Source organism: Balaenoptera acutorostrata, chromosome 1 (assembly GCF_949987535.1).
Source record: "Balaenoptera acutorostrata chromosome 1, mBalAcu1.1, whole genome shotgun sequence".
In the NCBI taxonomy this organism is placed as follows: domain Eukaryota; kingdom Metazoa; phylum Chordata; class Mammalia; order Artiodactyla; family Balaenopteridae; genus Balaenoptera; species Balaenoptera acutorostrata.
Genome location: NC_080064.1, coordinates 33,657,084 through 33,671,664, shown reverse-complemented (window position 1 = coordinate 33,671,664; position 14,581 = coordinate 33,657,084). Strand labels below are relative to the sequence as shown.

The following is a 14,581-nucleotide window of genomic DNA, read 5'->3' as shown; positions in this document are numbered from 1 at the left end:
CTCAGAATGTACATACTCCCGTGAGGTCAAATCACCTTTTAAAGAGAAGAAAAACATGTCTGGGAAGAATATGATAGGAGCAACTACTGTCTGTGCTCTATGTACTGAACAGTAAAGAGGAAGCAATTTTCAGATCAACATGGCAGGCTTTGTAAAGAAAGTAGGATTTTGGAACCTGTTACAAAGAGATGGCTTCAAAATCTGTTCCAAATTTGGTTTTTTTTTTTTTTTTAAGTTAAAAAATTAACAAACACAGACAATTCACAAGAGTTAATGTGATGAAGGGAACAGTCAAGTTATGCGGCATCCACACAAGAGTCCATACTCATTAAACTTTTTCATTATAAAGTATAATTAGTAACACAAAAATAAAACTGTGCCACTTTTGTGGCCGCATCGTGATATACAAGCAAATGGACACAGACTGAAAGGGAAAATGTCAAGATGAAAGTAAGTATCGCTGAACCACGGCGCAAGTGCTCCCTCCACAAATGCTCATGAGTGCCATCCAGATGACTCGGCAGCTACGCTACCACACGCCCAGTGCTCCGAGGCGCCGTGTGAAGATCTGTGATGTGCTGTGCAAGCATCACAGAGCGAGGAGGCAAGAAGAGTGGGGACAGCTCTCAAACTGATGAGTTTTGAAAGTAGCAGTAAGGAACGACTGGACACCCTTGTCGATCCTTTTGTAGTATGGGGTGGGCAGCATGTTCCCAAACACAGCTCAGATATTTGGGAGCAGCCAAGAGTGCGCCAGCCACATCCAGCCATCCATGTGGGCCTCGGATACCAGTGCTAGCCCACCACAAGGAGGCCTGTTTGCGTGGGAGACAAGGGTGATAGCTGTGTGATCTGAACTCCCTGAGACCCGGGACCCGGGCCAGCTCTACTGGGACTTCCTCATCCACGATGCAGCTACACGAGGGCTGAGATCCTTTCTTTACACCCCTTACCATGAAGGCCTTTTCTAATGTGAGTTGATAGCACAAGTAAGAAAGAGCTGAATTCCCTGAGCTCCTACAAAAAAAGAGAAATAAGGCTCGAACTCCCAGCTCCTTATTATGAAGCAAACCTGTCAGCCATCTCTTTCCACTTCATCAGCATTTTCCGTGGCTGCCTCTCAATAGGAAGGTCAAGTCTCCGGAGAAAATAATCTACAACCCCCTGCTCTTCTAACAACAAGGGTACTCGGTAGATGGACGAGACATCATGGACACAGATCACCTGTTTAAAAATGAGCAAAGGTTAGTTAATTAAAATAAACAAAAACTGACTGGGCTGACGGACTCCTACCAGCTCTTAGGACCTTGGGAAAATTACTGTTTTAAATTAGAAAACAAAGAAATGACAATTTTCTAAAAAATATAAATTACCAAACTGACTCAAGAAGAATAGAATACATAGTGGCTAATCTCCTATGAACATGGATGCAAAAATCCTTAAAAAAAAAAAAAAAGTTCATAAACCAAACAACAAATTAGTTAAAAAAAAAAAAATCACGTCCAAGTAGGAACTGTCCTAAGAACAATGGTTCTCAAAATTGGCTGCCATTGGCATCACTTGGGAGAGCTCCTAAAAATTCAAAAGCCCATGCTACACCCCACACCACTTACATTTAACAGTAGAATTCACTACATGAATAGATTAAAGGCAGGGGAAAAATCATCTCAGTGGATGCAGATTTAATAAAAATTCAAAACCAGTTCATAATAACAATTCCTGGTAAATTAGGAGTGTTAGAGAAAATGTGAAAATATAAAAACCCCACAGCAAACATCATTTGGTTTGATATTTAATATTAATGCTTAATATTTAAAGTCTGAAACAAGGCAAAACTGGTCACTAATCACTACTTCTATTCAATAGTGTACTAGAGATATTAGCTATTACAATTAGATAAGAAAAAAAATGTACATGAATTGGAAAATAAGAAACAATTGCCACTAATTGCATATAATATAACTGCTCACCCATAAAAACCACGGGAATTTACAGGCAAACAATCAGAACTAACGGGGCTTCCCTGGTGGCGCAGTGGTTAAGAATCCGCCCGCCAATGCAGGGGACACGGGTTTAAGCCCTGGTCCAGGAAGATCTCACATGCCGCGGAGCAACTAAGGCCATGCGCCACAACAACTGAGCCTGCGCTCTAGAGCCCGCGAGCCACAACTACTGAAGCCCGCGGGCCTAGAGCCTGTGCTCCGCAACAAGAGAAGCCACCGCAGTGAGAAGCCCGCAGACTGGAACAAAGAGCAGCCCCCGCTCGACGCAACTAGAGAAAGCTTGCGCACAGCAACGAAGACCCAACACAGCCAAAAAACTTAAAAATTAAAAAAAAACTTTTTAAATCAGAACTAACAATTTTAGTAAGGTTGCTAAGCTTGAGATCAATGGGCAGAAGTCAGCAGGGTTTCCTATACATGGGTCTTATGTAATCAGGAAATATAATTTTTAAAAATACACCATTCACATAGTAACAAAAATTATGAATACCTATAAATAAATTTAAAACACAATTCACAAAGATAAGTCTAAAAACCACCTTTAAAAAGAAAATTGTAGGATATTATTGAAAGACAATTCTTTCAACAAATGGAGCTGGAAGAGCTAGATATCTATACATGCAAAAAGATGAATTGCAAATTTTACTGAAAAGTTACTATCCATAAAAATTAACTCATAATGAATCCTAGACCTATGCGTTAAGCCCTAAAATTATCAAACTTCAGAAGAAAATCTTCATGACCTTGGTTAAGTAGAGTTCTTAGATATGATACCATAAGCACAACCTATAAAGAAAAAAATGAATAAATTGGGAATTCATCAAAATGTAAAAGCTTTTATGCTCCCAAAGACACCATTAAGAAAATGAAAAGACATACACCTGAAATTAACATGACATTATAAATCAACTATACTTCAATTAAAAATAGAAAAGACAAAAAAAACAAAAGAAAATGAAAAGACAAACCACAAGTTGGGAGAAAAAAATGTGCAAATCATATATCTGATAAAAGACTTGCACTGAGAATATATAAAGAACTCCTATCACTCAATGAGATAAGCAACCCAATTAAAAATAGGCAAAAGATGTGAAGTTCTAATTTAAATATAGAAACACTTGTCACATTTTTAATAGTGACTAATTTTAATGATAACCTATCCTATTATAGAATTGAAGTACTTCACTTGCTGGGACAGAAATATCTAAAATAACTGAAGTGCATGAAAAAAGGCTGTTCATAACAATGAAAGTATTCTGATGTTCCATGTACTTAGTACGAAGCAGAATCCCTTTGATGGGCTCCTGGCTCAGGCATCGTGCCCAGGAACACTGATCTCAGGTGTCAGGCTACCCTCACATGGATTTCTCTTATTTTAACCCTGCTGCCTCATTCACTCCTCTCTAGGCCAGGTGGGCTCCCCGCTTAGTCTCCTGATCCTCAAATAACCTAGCAGTAGAACAAACTATCCATAACCTAATCATACGTTCCTTGACCTCAACTTCCCTTCTACTCTCCTTCAGCCAAACCTGACCAGAGCCACAATCCCAACTTAGCACCACTGGAATTTCCATTACATGCACCACCCTTAGAAATATCACAGCTTCCAAAATGTTGAATTTCCTGTACCATAGGTAACCTCCATTAGCACAACTAACAAAAAAGACTATATGTTTAGAGCCTACAACATCTTAGACAGCAGGCAACAGGAATATAAAGTTGAATAAAGTGATCCTTGCCTTCAAGAAGCTCAGTCTATGAGGAGAGACAAACACGGATGAACACACACACACACACACACAGGAACACATACACACTAAGGGGCAGTATGACAGGCTTACCACCAGGACCTGTGAGACACACAGGTCACCCAGAGAAGATTAACCCTGAGGTTTCAGGAGGTTTGGAAGGTAAAGCTACTCAGACAATACTGTGTCCTAGCTGGGCTCCAAAGAATGAAAATGAATAGGAGATTGTCAGGCCTATTACAGGGAGAGGGGAACACCCACTCAGCATGGCCAGAGCAAACAGTACGAGGAGCGGGGACAGACAGGAGAGGTAAAAGATGTTCGGGGAACCACAGGAGATAAGGTGATGGAGAATCACAGGGCCGGTGGGCGTCAGTTCTTCTATGGAACAGTCTACTGTCTCAAATTATGAAATAACAACAAGCCTCATGAAACTGGCTAAGAGACATTAGGATAATTAGCAGCAAAAAATGATTTATGTGAAGATGGGATTTCTACTTACTTGTTCAGGTTCAACATGGCAGAACATTGATATTTTCTCCTTCACTGATGTGTCGAGAGGATTTGAGCACCTGCACACAACCTAGACATTTGGATGGACAGAAGGGGTTACAAAATTGGGTTTTTCTCCTGATTGAAATTAAAGTAGACACCACATTGTCAAGCTGGATGAAAATGTTAACTCCTAGCACAATGCACATAAACTGTAAAAATGTTACTTGTTTTCAAAACTGAAATTCCTAAATCCCAAGTTGGAGAAACATGAGAGTGGCAGGACAAACAGACAGATTAATGAGCTATCTGGGGTTTTCCTCAACCAATGTTCTTGGGTAGGAGGGACAGGAGAATGAATGATTGGCTGGGAGGAGAAGACATGACCTCACACACACCAGGTAAGGAAATCTTTGCAAACCACAACCCAGTTCACTAGGCACTAACCCTACTTCTCCACCATCAGCTAACTAAATGGGGGCCAAGAAAAGGTTTTGGCTGCCATGGAGGCGAGATCTTAATTAGACAGATAAGATCACTCTGAAACCAGGTAACCAGGAAATCTTACCAGATCTGGGGAAAGCCCAAGCCCTCTGAGTTCCCGAACACTGTTCTGGGTGGGTTTAGTCTTCTGTTCCCCTGTTGAACTTGGCTATTTTACAGAAGGAAAAAAAAGTTAATTTCTCTATGAAAAGGAATTTTCAGGTGTGACTTTTCCCCGAACCTCTTTTTATAATAGGGAAATAGATAATTTGACCATTTACCTAGTTTAGTTTTTATCTTTGTCAAAGTTACACATGCACATATTTGAGTCAAGTAGTTCTGTAAGGTTTGGCCTAAAAGCAGTAGTAGCAGCCCTATCTACCCCTTCCCCTTTCCAAACCCTAGAGATAGCCACTCTTTCACTTTTTTTTTATTTGAAGTATAGTTGATTTACAATGTTATGTTAGTTTCAGGCGTACAGCAAAGTGATTTATATATATATATATATATATATATATATATTCTTTCTCATATTCTTTTCCATTATAGGTTATTACAAGATATTGAATGTAGTTCCCTGTGCTACCGTAGGTCCTTCACTTTTCCACTCTTGAATGATCCTCCTAGTATGCTTTACTGCTACTTCTTGATATTTAGTTTGAGGCATTTTCTATTGACTTCCTGTTGGGTAAGGAATCCACTCTTTTCATTCCCCTGTCCCCATTACATGCACCTGCCCTGTGTATGCAACCCCTATTTCATGATCCCTCTTCAGTGTTTACATACTTTTGAGTATTTACATACTGTGTACCATGAAAACCACGTGCCATAACTTTTCCTTTCTGGTCCAATTATTTGTTTTCCTTGGTTGGTTTTTTGGTTTTGTTTTGTTGATATGCTGAGTTTTCTATGTTCTAAATTATCTTTATTCTCCTCGCACACTTAAAGATACATTTGTTGGGTATAGAATTCTAAGTTAGAAGTCATTTACCCTGAGAATTTTTAAGGAAACAGCTTCACTATCTTTTAGCTTTCAGGATTGCTGTTGAAGTCTAATGCCATAATGACTCTTGATTTTTTTCTTTAGAGTTTTTTTAGAATTACTGCCCCATTATTCCAAAATTTCACAACAGTGTGCCTTGGTGGGGGTCATTTTTCATTTAACAGGCTGAGCGTTCAGTGGGCCCTTCCAATCTAGAAACTCCTATCTGGAAATTTCCTTGAATTATTTAGATCAGGAATCAGAAAACTTTTTCCATAAAGGGCCAGACAATAAATATTTTAGGTTTTGTGGGCCACAGTCTCTGTCACAACTACCCAACTCTGATTTTTTTTTTAATTAATTTTTATTGGAGTATAGTTGATTTACAAAGTTTCTGCTGTACAGCAAAGTGAAACAGTTATACATATACATATATCCACTCTTTTTTAGATTCTTTTCCCATATAGGTCATTACAGAGTATTGAGTAGAGTTCCCTGTGCTATACAGTAGGTTCTTATAAATGTTTTAATACAAATGGGCATAGCTGTTTTAATACAAACGGGCAGAGCTGTTTTATTTTCAAAAACAGAGGGTGGGTTAGTTTGGTCTGTCTGCTGACCTCTGGTTCACATCACACTTCCCTCTCCATTTCTATTATTTTTTTTGAAAATCCCAATATTTGGATCAGAACTCCTAGACCAGCCTCTAATTCTCTTGCCTTTTCTCTCCTATTTTCTCTCTCTTGACCTTTCTTCTCTACTTCCTGGGTATTTCCTTAAACTTCTTTTTCATTCCTGCTATCCAATTTTTAATTTCCAAGAATTCTTTTCTGTTCTCTGAATGTTCTCTTCTTAAGGTATCCAGCTCTTGTTTAACAGATGCAGTTTATCTTCTCTTAATTCTGAGGATACTAATGATATGTTGCTTTGTTTTCTTTTTTTAAGGTTTCCTTTTCCTACTCCCTGCAGAGCCTCAATTTCCTCTGTTTTTTCTGTTGTTCTGGTCTCTTGCACGCTAAATGCTTTCTCCAAATGTCTGGTGATCACCGGCTGCCGGCTCACTCTAAAAGCTAACCGGAAGTTCTGTGAGTGTGTGAGCTTGTCCACCAGGGTCCTCACTGCGGGAATCTGGCTGGTCTGTTTTCACTGAGGAGCCTCTGAGGGCAGTGTGTTTTCTCCTGGGTTAGCTGCATACCCCAAGAAGAATCTTACAGTCTCCTACGTAGACGGTCCCTGCCTGGATGTGATGATTCTGCAAATCAAGTAGCAGAAATTACACTGTCCCTAGTGCCTGCTCATCCAGAAAAAGCCTACAGTCTCTGCCAAGACGGGAGAGGGACTGATGCCCAATTGTGCATAACAGGGAAGGGGATGCCAGGGTCTAAGTGCTTCTGAAACGGCAGTTATAACGAGCCCCACCCCCAGCCCCAGAGGTGCCCGGTGCTGCCCATTCCTGAGTCTTTGGGGTTCTGCAGGGCGAGCAGGGTTGCTTCCCTGCTTTCTCCGCTGCAGGCTTAGAATCCAGCTCTCCCAGGTCTGCTCAGTCCATTTCTACATGGCCATCTGCTTTCTGCCTTCCTAATTTTTGTCACTACTGACTCCATTCAGAGTAATTATCTTTGTGAATTTTTGTCTTAAAAAGAAATTCCCTCCGGCTTCCACAGTGGCACAGTGGTTAAGAATCCACCTGCCAATGCAGGACATGGGTTCGAGCCCCAGTCCGGGAAGATCCCACATGCCACGGAGCAACTAAGCCCGTGTGCCACAACTACTGAGCCTGCACTCTAGAGCCTGTGAGCCACAACTACTGAGCCCTCGTGCTGCAACTACTGAAGCCCACGCACCTAGAGCCTGTGCTCCTCAACAAGAGAAGCCGCCACAATAAGCCCTCGCACCACAACGAAGAGTAGCCCCTGCTCGCCGCAACTAGAGAAAGACTGCGTGCAGCAACGAATACCCAACGCAACCATAAATAAATAAATTTAAAAAAAAAAAAAAGAAAGAAATTCCCTCTACTCCAGTTGTAGTGGAGTTTCATCACGTAGTAAAGACAAATGGACACATGCAACCCACTGTCTTTAACTGCAATTTCCCTGATTAATTTTCCAAATGTTTTCCATTTGATCTTTTCAAAAAGTATGATTATAATAATTTAAAATTCACAAAGAAGTGTTTTATTCCCTGCTTCCTGCACCTCAAATATTTGAAACAGATAAGGAATGAAAACCATCCTCTCCTCCCTCCTCTCCATCCCCCAAAGTAAAGCTCTGAATGCCTTACCTGAGGAACTAGACTGACATGAATGTTACAGAAGTTCTCTCTTTTGACCTTGAACTGGAATTGACGGAAGGCCTCAATAAAGGGCATGCTTTCTATATCTCCTACTGTCCCACCAAGCTAGAAGAACAAAGTTAATTTAGAGGTTAAGCACTAAACCTTCCTTTTGTGGTTCAGGTGTCTAACAAACATACTCTGTCATCTCAATTCAATGATCAGTAACAGTGTAATGCAGACTCCCTGGGCCTGTAAAATGTCATTTAACATACTGACACTGGACGTTTCCTTGTGCTAAAAGATTACTCTTTATGATAGGTTCAACATTCCCCAAGGTTATCATGGATCTTTCCACATCATTTCAAGAAAACGGTCAGGTGAAAGATGCACTAGGAATTTTATTTGTATGAAGAGTCACAAAGCAAAGAAACTGTAATCTTATCTACTTAGCCATAAATAACTTCTATATTAAAAAGCAGTTATAAAACAAACTGCTGGAACTTTTGAGTCTCCTGTTTTCACAGGAACACTGAGATCCAACAGCTGGGATCAGCAAAGCAGGAGTACAGAAACTAAAACCAAAAAAGGCTCATTCAGAGGGATGAACATTCCTGCCAGAGGAAAGCTGAAGGTCGGGTCACCTGACTTTCTCAAGAGACAGACGAAAATGCGTCATGCCACTCTTATCGGTACAATTCATACCAAGCAAATGTATAAATGCTGAACAAGGAGAACTGCATGGACAAAATACTGCTTTCGATGGTGCAGCCACTCCACATGACAGTGACTGTGCCCTTACCTGCCACACTGCCCTTCGGAGGGTCAAGGGCTTCACAGGCAACTGGCTTATCAGTTGCTGGTGGGTGACTAAGGAGGAGAAAATGTACACCTGGTCACATGCGCAGGTACCACAGAGTTCCAAACAGACTCAACAAACCTCAATAACACACACTTGAGGCTCCAGGCCATCTTCATCCACGGGTATTAACGCCTGTCTCATTACCCACTCCTGGATTGCATCTGTGATGTGCGGGACGACTGAGGAAGAGAAAGGACATATGTGACCCACACATCCCATCCGCATCGATTGAGGCAGACACACCCTTTGTGACAACAAACTGCAGAGTAGCAGTGGGTCGTAACAATATTTTTGAGACCCCTCTCAAATGCCCTTAACAAATCACACTACCCCCGGCCTCCCTTCCAGATTTCCCGGTTGTGACTAGAAGCCCTACAGGAGAGCAGGGCCTCGAGGGGTGACCTGAGCCACCTCAGAGCAGTGGCTTCAAAGCAGAATCTACCCTGGCCACTCCTACTGCTTACAGCTGGGTGGGGAGAGCACATCACACCCTTTTTCAAGGACAAGAGAGCACCAGGACCCTGTTCCATTACATTTCCAGTCTACCCAAGGGTAGATAATCTACTGCAGAGACAGGGCAGTGCAGCAGCATGGTCGGGAGCACAGCATCTGGGGCCAGAATGCCTGGATTCAAGTCTCAGTTCCACCACTCGTTAGGCGTGGATCTTTGGGCAAATTACCTAACTATTCCTAAGTTCGATCTCCCTATCCGCTAACTGGAGGTAAGAGCTTCTACTTCCTGAAGTCATGGCAGCGATAGAGCACTTGTGAGCTGCTGAGCAGAGCCCTTGCGTGACGGTGCTCATCAACCCCAGCCATGGCTCAGGGTTTTTTAAACCACAGTCGTGGGGCTCAGAAGGCCAGCTCCTAAGGGGCAGAGATTGCTGTTTAACTTGCTATGTATAGAACCGGCAGTGCCTCAAGCACAGGATATTACCTATTCCACACACAGCAGCCAAAGTGGTCTTTTAAAATGCAACTCAGACTTCACCACTCCCAGGCTTAACCTCCTGAATGGCCTCCCACGGCTCTGAGTAAAATGCAACCCCCATGCCGTGGCCCTTCAGGAGGCCCCGTGGAACCTGGCTGCAGCCTACCTCTCCCACATGCCCCTTGGTCTCAGTGCCGTAAGTCTCCCTCCTGGTCCCTGACCAGGCCCCTTGCAGCCGGGGACCTCTGTCCGCGCCGAGCCCCCCTCCTTCTGCCCTTCCCAGGGCTGGCCTCCCAGCTCACACGCCCTCTCTTGGAGGCTTTCCCTGCCCACCTGTCCAGACTTGCCTTCCGCACCACTCTCTCTCTCTCTCCGCACTCTATTTAGTTCCCTCTCAGCTCCTATCAGACAACTCACTTCACCAGTTTGGTTTTTTCTCTCCCAGAAGGTAACCTCCATGAGGACAACGGCCTCACTGGGCTTGTTCATCATGCATTCCCAGTACCAGCAAGGGTCTGACCACACTGAGCACTCAAGAAATCGCTGATGAGTGAATAAATGAATTAATACACTAGAGGCCTAGAACAGCAAACTGTCTGATCAAGATCACTGCAACTCCTAATTGATCCCGTTCTGTGTGTTGGGAGCTCAAGAGAAATACTCCACTGACTCAGCTCCTTTAATTCTCCCAGCAACCCGGATAGGTAGGTACTGTTATTATCCCCGTTTCACAGAAAAGGAGATTAGACCTCAAAGAGGGGAAGTAATCTGCCCATGTTCACGAAGCTGGTTAAGTGGCAGAGCTAAGACCTACACATGACCCCCTAGCCCAGAATCCGGCCAGGGTGGCCCCAGGGGAGAGACAGCCGTCAGCGTGACCCTCAGCCTTCAGTCCAGTAAAGTCCAAAGTCAAAAGCAGATTTATTCTCATAACTCAGAGGAGAACCACTCTTCAGCAAGCCCCCAAATCTGGACTTATGCCATCATACTAGACCTGTGGCCTTCCAACACCCACTTTTAAAAAGCAGCACTAGGCTCAAATGATCGCTGTGCAAAACCTCCACCCAACAGACAGACAGACGCTGTGCTGGTGAAAGCTCAGGAGGACCCAGAGACCCGCTTCTCAGACTCCCTCTAGCCCATAACCAGCCCAAAGACCAATGGACACAATGGGAGTCCTTTTCCTTCTCCCTGTCTATACACAGATGTCCCAGATGCACGACATACACCGTCTGGCTTACGGCCCTCACCTAGTTGCCGTCATCACTTCACACTCATCACTGTGGAAAAACAAGAGCTCTCTGAACTCAAATCATGAAGCTGGACTGTCAGCTTCAATGCCATTCACAGAGAGGCGGGAGCCTACTCAAGTTCCTTTTTGAGTAATCAGCCATGCAACTCTGAATTTTCAACTGAAGACATAGTTCAGTAACAATACCTTGATACTTTCATGATGAAATTGCGTAAAAGGCACATTTTTATACACAAAAGAAATTAAACTGGCTAAGACTTTTAAATCTTGAAGGCAAATCCAGTACTACCTTGGACGGTTTTCCCCAAGTAATCTCCTTTGCGTTCCTTGTTAATAACGTACTGATAGATCTTTCCAGTGGTCAGATTATTGTCCTTGGTGAGGCGGATGTCAAGGAAACGTTCATAGTTACCCAGGTCAAGGTCTACTTCCCCACCATCATCCAGCACAAAAACCTCACCTGCAGTGAACAGTGAAAACGGTTAGGGGGCATGAAAGATACACATACCATGGCCCAACTTGAGTTCCCAAATATAAACACTTGAACAGAACAAAGTCTGCATTAACTTGACAGGAAGCAGGGAAATTTGTTTCTAGAAAAGTAAATATGACAAGAAAGAAAAATCACCAATCATTCTGCAAAAGGTTAACTCCATACTTCCAGTTTACCACCAAACTCACTCTGAATTAGAAGATTCTATCATGAAACAGCATGGAATGAACAGAAGGAAACCACAGCCAAGCAAGACACAGAGAACTTTACATGGTATGGCATCCGCCATCTAAAGAAAAAGAACTTTCGGCTCAAGTCTCCTACCTGAGCAGAGAAAGGTTTGAATGTGATAAAAGTAGGATTTGATCCAAAAACTTAAAACAAGGTATATATGTTACAGTCGTGTTGATTATAGAAACCGGCTTCTGGGCCACACTTTAGTCTAAAACAAAGGTGTGAAATTGCTCAAGTTTCCTCCTATTCCTTTGTTTAACATTCATTCCTTGAAATGTCATTCTAGAAATTCTGCCCCAAATGGGGCCTTCCTACCATCACAATGGGAGACAAGCCCAAAAATAGGAAAGTAAAAATGGTCTTGTTTTTCCCTCATCCTCTGCTCTCAAGAATGCTGAAATATTGCTCCAATTTTTTCCATCCTTCCTGACACTATTTATTACATAAAGATTTTTGCTCTGAGGACACTCATAGATTTTTACCTCACATTAGAAAGTAGGAGTATGAAAACAATTTAAAAACTTGAGGGACTTCCCTGGTGGCGCAGTGGTTAAGAATCTGCCTGCCAATGCAGGGGACGCGGGCTCAAGCCCTGGTCCAGGAAGATCCCACATGCCGCAGAGCAACTAAGCCCGTGCGCCACAACTACTGAGCCTGCGCTCTACAGCCCACGAACCACAACTACTGAGCCCACGCACCGCAACTACTGAAGCCCGCGCACCTAGAGCCCGTGCTCCGCAACAAGAGAAGCCACTACAATGAGAAGCCCGTGCACTGCAACGAAGAGTAGCCCCCACTCACTGCAACTAGAGGAAGCCCGTGCACAGCAACGAGGACCCAACGCAGCCATAAATAAACAAACAAATAAATAAATACTTGAGAAGTATTTTTTAACATGTCTCAATAGTACATCTACCCCCAATTTTAAGAAATTACCCTCTTAGGCAATTCAGACAGTTACACATCACACAGTTGGTAGGTAATCAGCAATAACAAAGAAGTAGTGCTGTTTTCCTACCCTACCTTAACAGTTTCTACTTTTCACTCACTTCGAAAGATGCTTGTTTTTACTATCCTTAGCAAAACAGAATCTCAAGCATACAGATCATCCAAATTCAACATCTATCTGTTGCCTGAATCCCTACAAAGTGGTCCTTTGGTCTCTGTTTGAACACCTCTACCAAAGGGAACTCACAAAATCTTCACCCCACTTTTGGAGAGCACTTACTATTATAAAGATCTTACACCGGGCCAAAATCCATGGCCTTACAACTTCTATCCACCCATCCTATTCCTAAAGATTGGGGCCACAAAGTATAAACATAATCCCTCTTCTCAAATATCTGAAGAAAGTTACTGTGTCACCAGATATCTTTCTTCAAGAGAAGAGACAAACTTTCATTCAGCTACCTAAAATATCATTCCTATTACAGAAACCACTGAACTCTAATCACTCCATTGCCTATTAAGATTTCTGCTTCTTCTCTGTCCGAGTGAGAAAAGCATCACTCTGCTATGCTAAGGACCCTTCTCAGAATGCAGGAAGTGGAGGTCATGGAATGCAAAATACACACAATTTCCAGGGGCTGACATTTTCTTTCACATATTACATAATTATTTTTAAATAAGAAAAAAGAAATGCATTTTGCTTACCATGCTCATAAGGAGAGAATGTTCCTGCATCAATGTTAATATACGGGTCAATTTTAATGGAGGTTACATGTAAACCACATGACTTGAGTATTGTGCCCACACTGCTGGCGATGATTCCTTTTCCAATTCCTGATATGACACCACCAGTAACTAGAATGTACTTCATTTTTACTTGTTGACCTGGGAAAAAGAAAAAACATACCTCAACAAATCAAACTGATCTGGGTTCAAATCCTGGCTCTGCCACTTACTAGCTATGAAGCCTCTAGGAGCCTCGGTTTCCCTATCTGTCACATGACTTTGGAAGGTTGTTATATGGGATCCTAACAAATGTTTCTTGGACCACTCAATGGCTTTAATCAAGTATGACTTGAAAAACAACTGCTAATTAAATAATGCAGCTTTTGTTTAAAACTTTGACAGCTAACAACCTTGAGAGCCAACATAATTTAAAAAAAAAAAAGCCAGCTCTGTTGATAGAACATTATGCCCCCAATGCTGGCTGACACTGCCGCCAGACACTGGGATGTCAGGCAGGTGCTTCATTATTTTCCCTACATGGGGAAAAAAATTTCAATCTTGGATGAGCACTCCGATTCCCCATGGAAGAGATAATGTCTTTGGCTAAACTAAAATTTATCGCCAAGAAAACACAGCTCCTCTAGGTTATGGAAGACAGCATAAAAGAACTTCAACATTTAAAAGGCGTAGCAGTTAAAACTAAAGGTCTTTTAATTAAAGGTAGCTCTCTTCTGAGATGTAATAACTTGCTCCTTGCCAGCAATCTCTCCCAGGTATGCCATGAAGAGAGACTATATATATTGGAGGAAAAGGACATCAGACAATAAACCAGTCTGAAGCACATAATGGGCAGAGGACTCAAAGAGAGGGGAGATTAGATTAAATCCTAAGAGCCGGACAGTTGTGGCAGGGAACGGAAAAAACAGACTTGGTGAGAGATAAAAGGGATGGATGGATGCAAGAGCAGCAGGGGCAAGAGGTGAGCAGACAGACAGCGACCGGCTCGCCAGGGAGAATTTATCACTGGCACCGGCTTTGGAGGCTCAGAAATAGCATTTGGTCAGTAAACCCGATCAAAATGAGAAATACAATCACAAGTAGAAGAGAATGCTTGCTTTGGCATGGTCTGGGACATTTTCCTCCTCTGGGAACACTT

At 42.5% G+C, this 14,581-nt stretch overlaps 1 protein-coding gene across 3 annotated transcripts in view; it reads right to left on the bottom strand.

Annotated features, from left to right (window-relative positions):
- Positions 1-14,581, bottom strand: part of CTPS1 (CTP synthase 1) — a 29,944-nt gene that overhangs the window by 12,894 nt on the left and 2,469 nt on the right. For all 3 annotated transcript variants that reach the window (XM_057553816.1, XM_057553820.1, XM_007164677.3), the window contains exons 2-8: positions 13,405-13,584; positions 11,314-11,484; positions 8,920-9,020; positions 7,989-8,105; positions 4,812-4,895; positions 4,254-4,334; positions 1,073-1,224 (exon numbers count right to left, since the gene is read on the bottom strand). In XM_057553816.1, coding sequence (XP_057409799.1) covers positions 1,073-1,224; positions 4,254-4,334; positions 4,812-4,895; positions 7,989-8,105; positions 8,920-9,020; positions 11,314-11,484; positions 13,405-13,570 — 872 coding nt within the window. In that variant the 5' untranslated portion in view covers positions 13,571-13,584. The remainder of the gene's footprint in view (positions 1-1,072; positions 1,225-4,253; positions 4,335-4,811; positions 4,896-7,988; positions 8,106-8,919; positions 9,021-11,313; positions 11,485-13,404; positions 13,585-14,581) is intronic.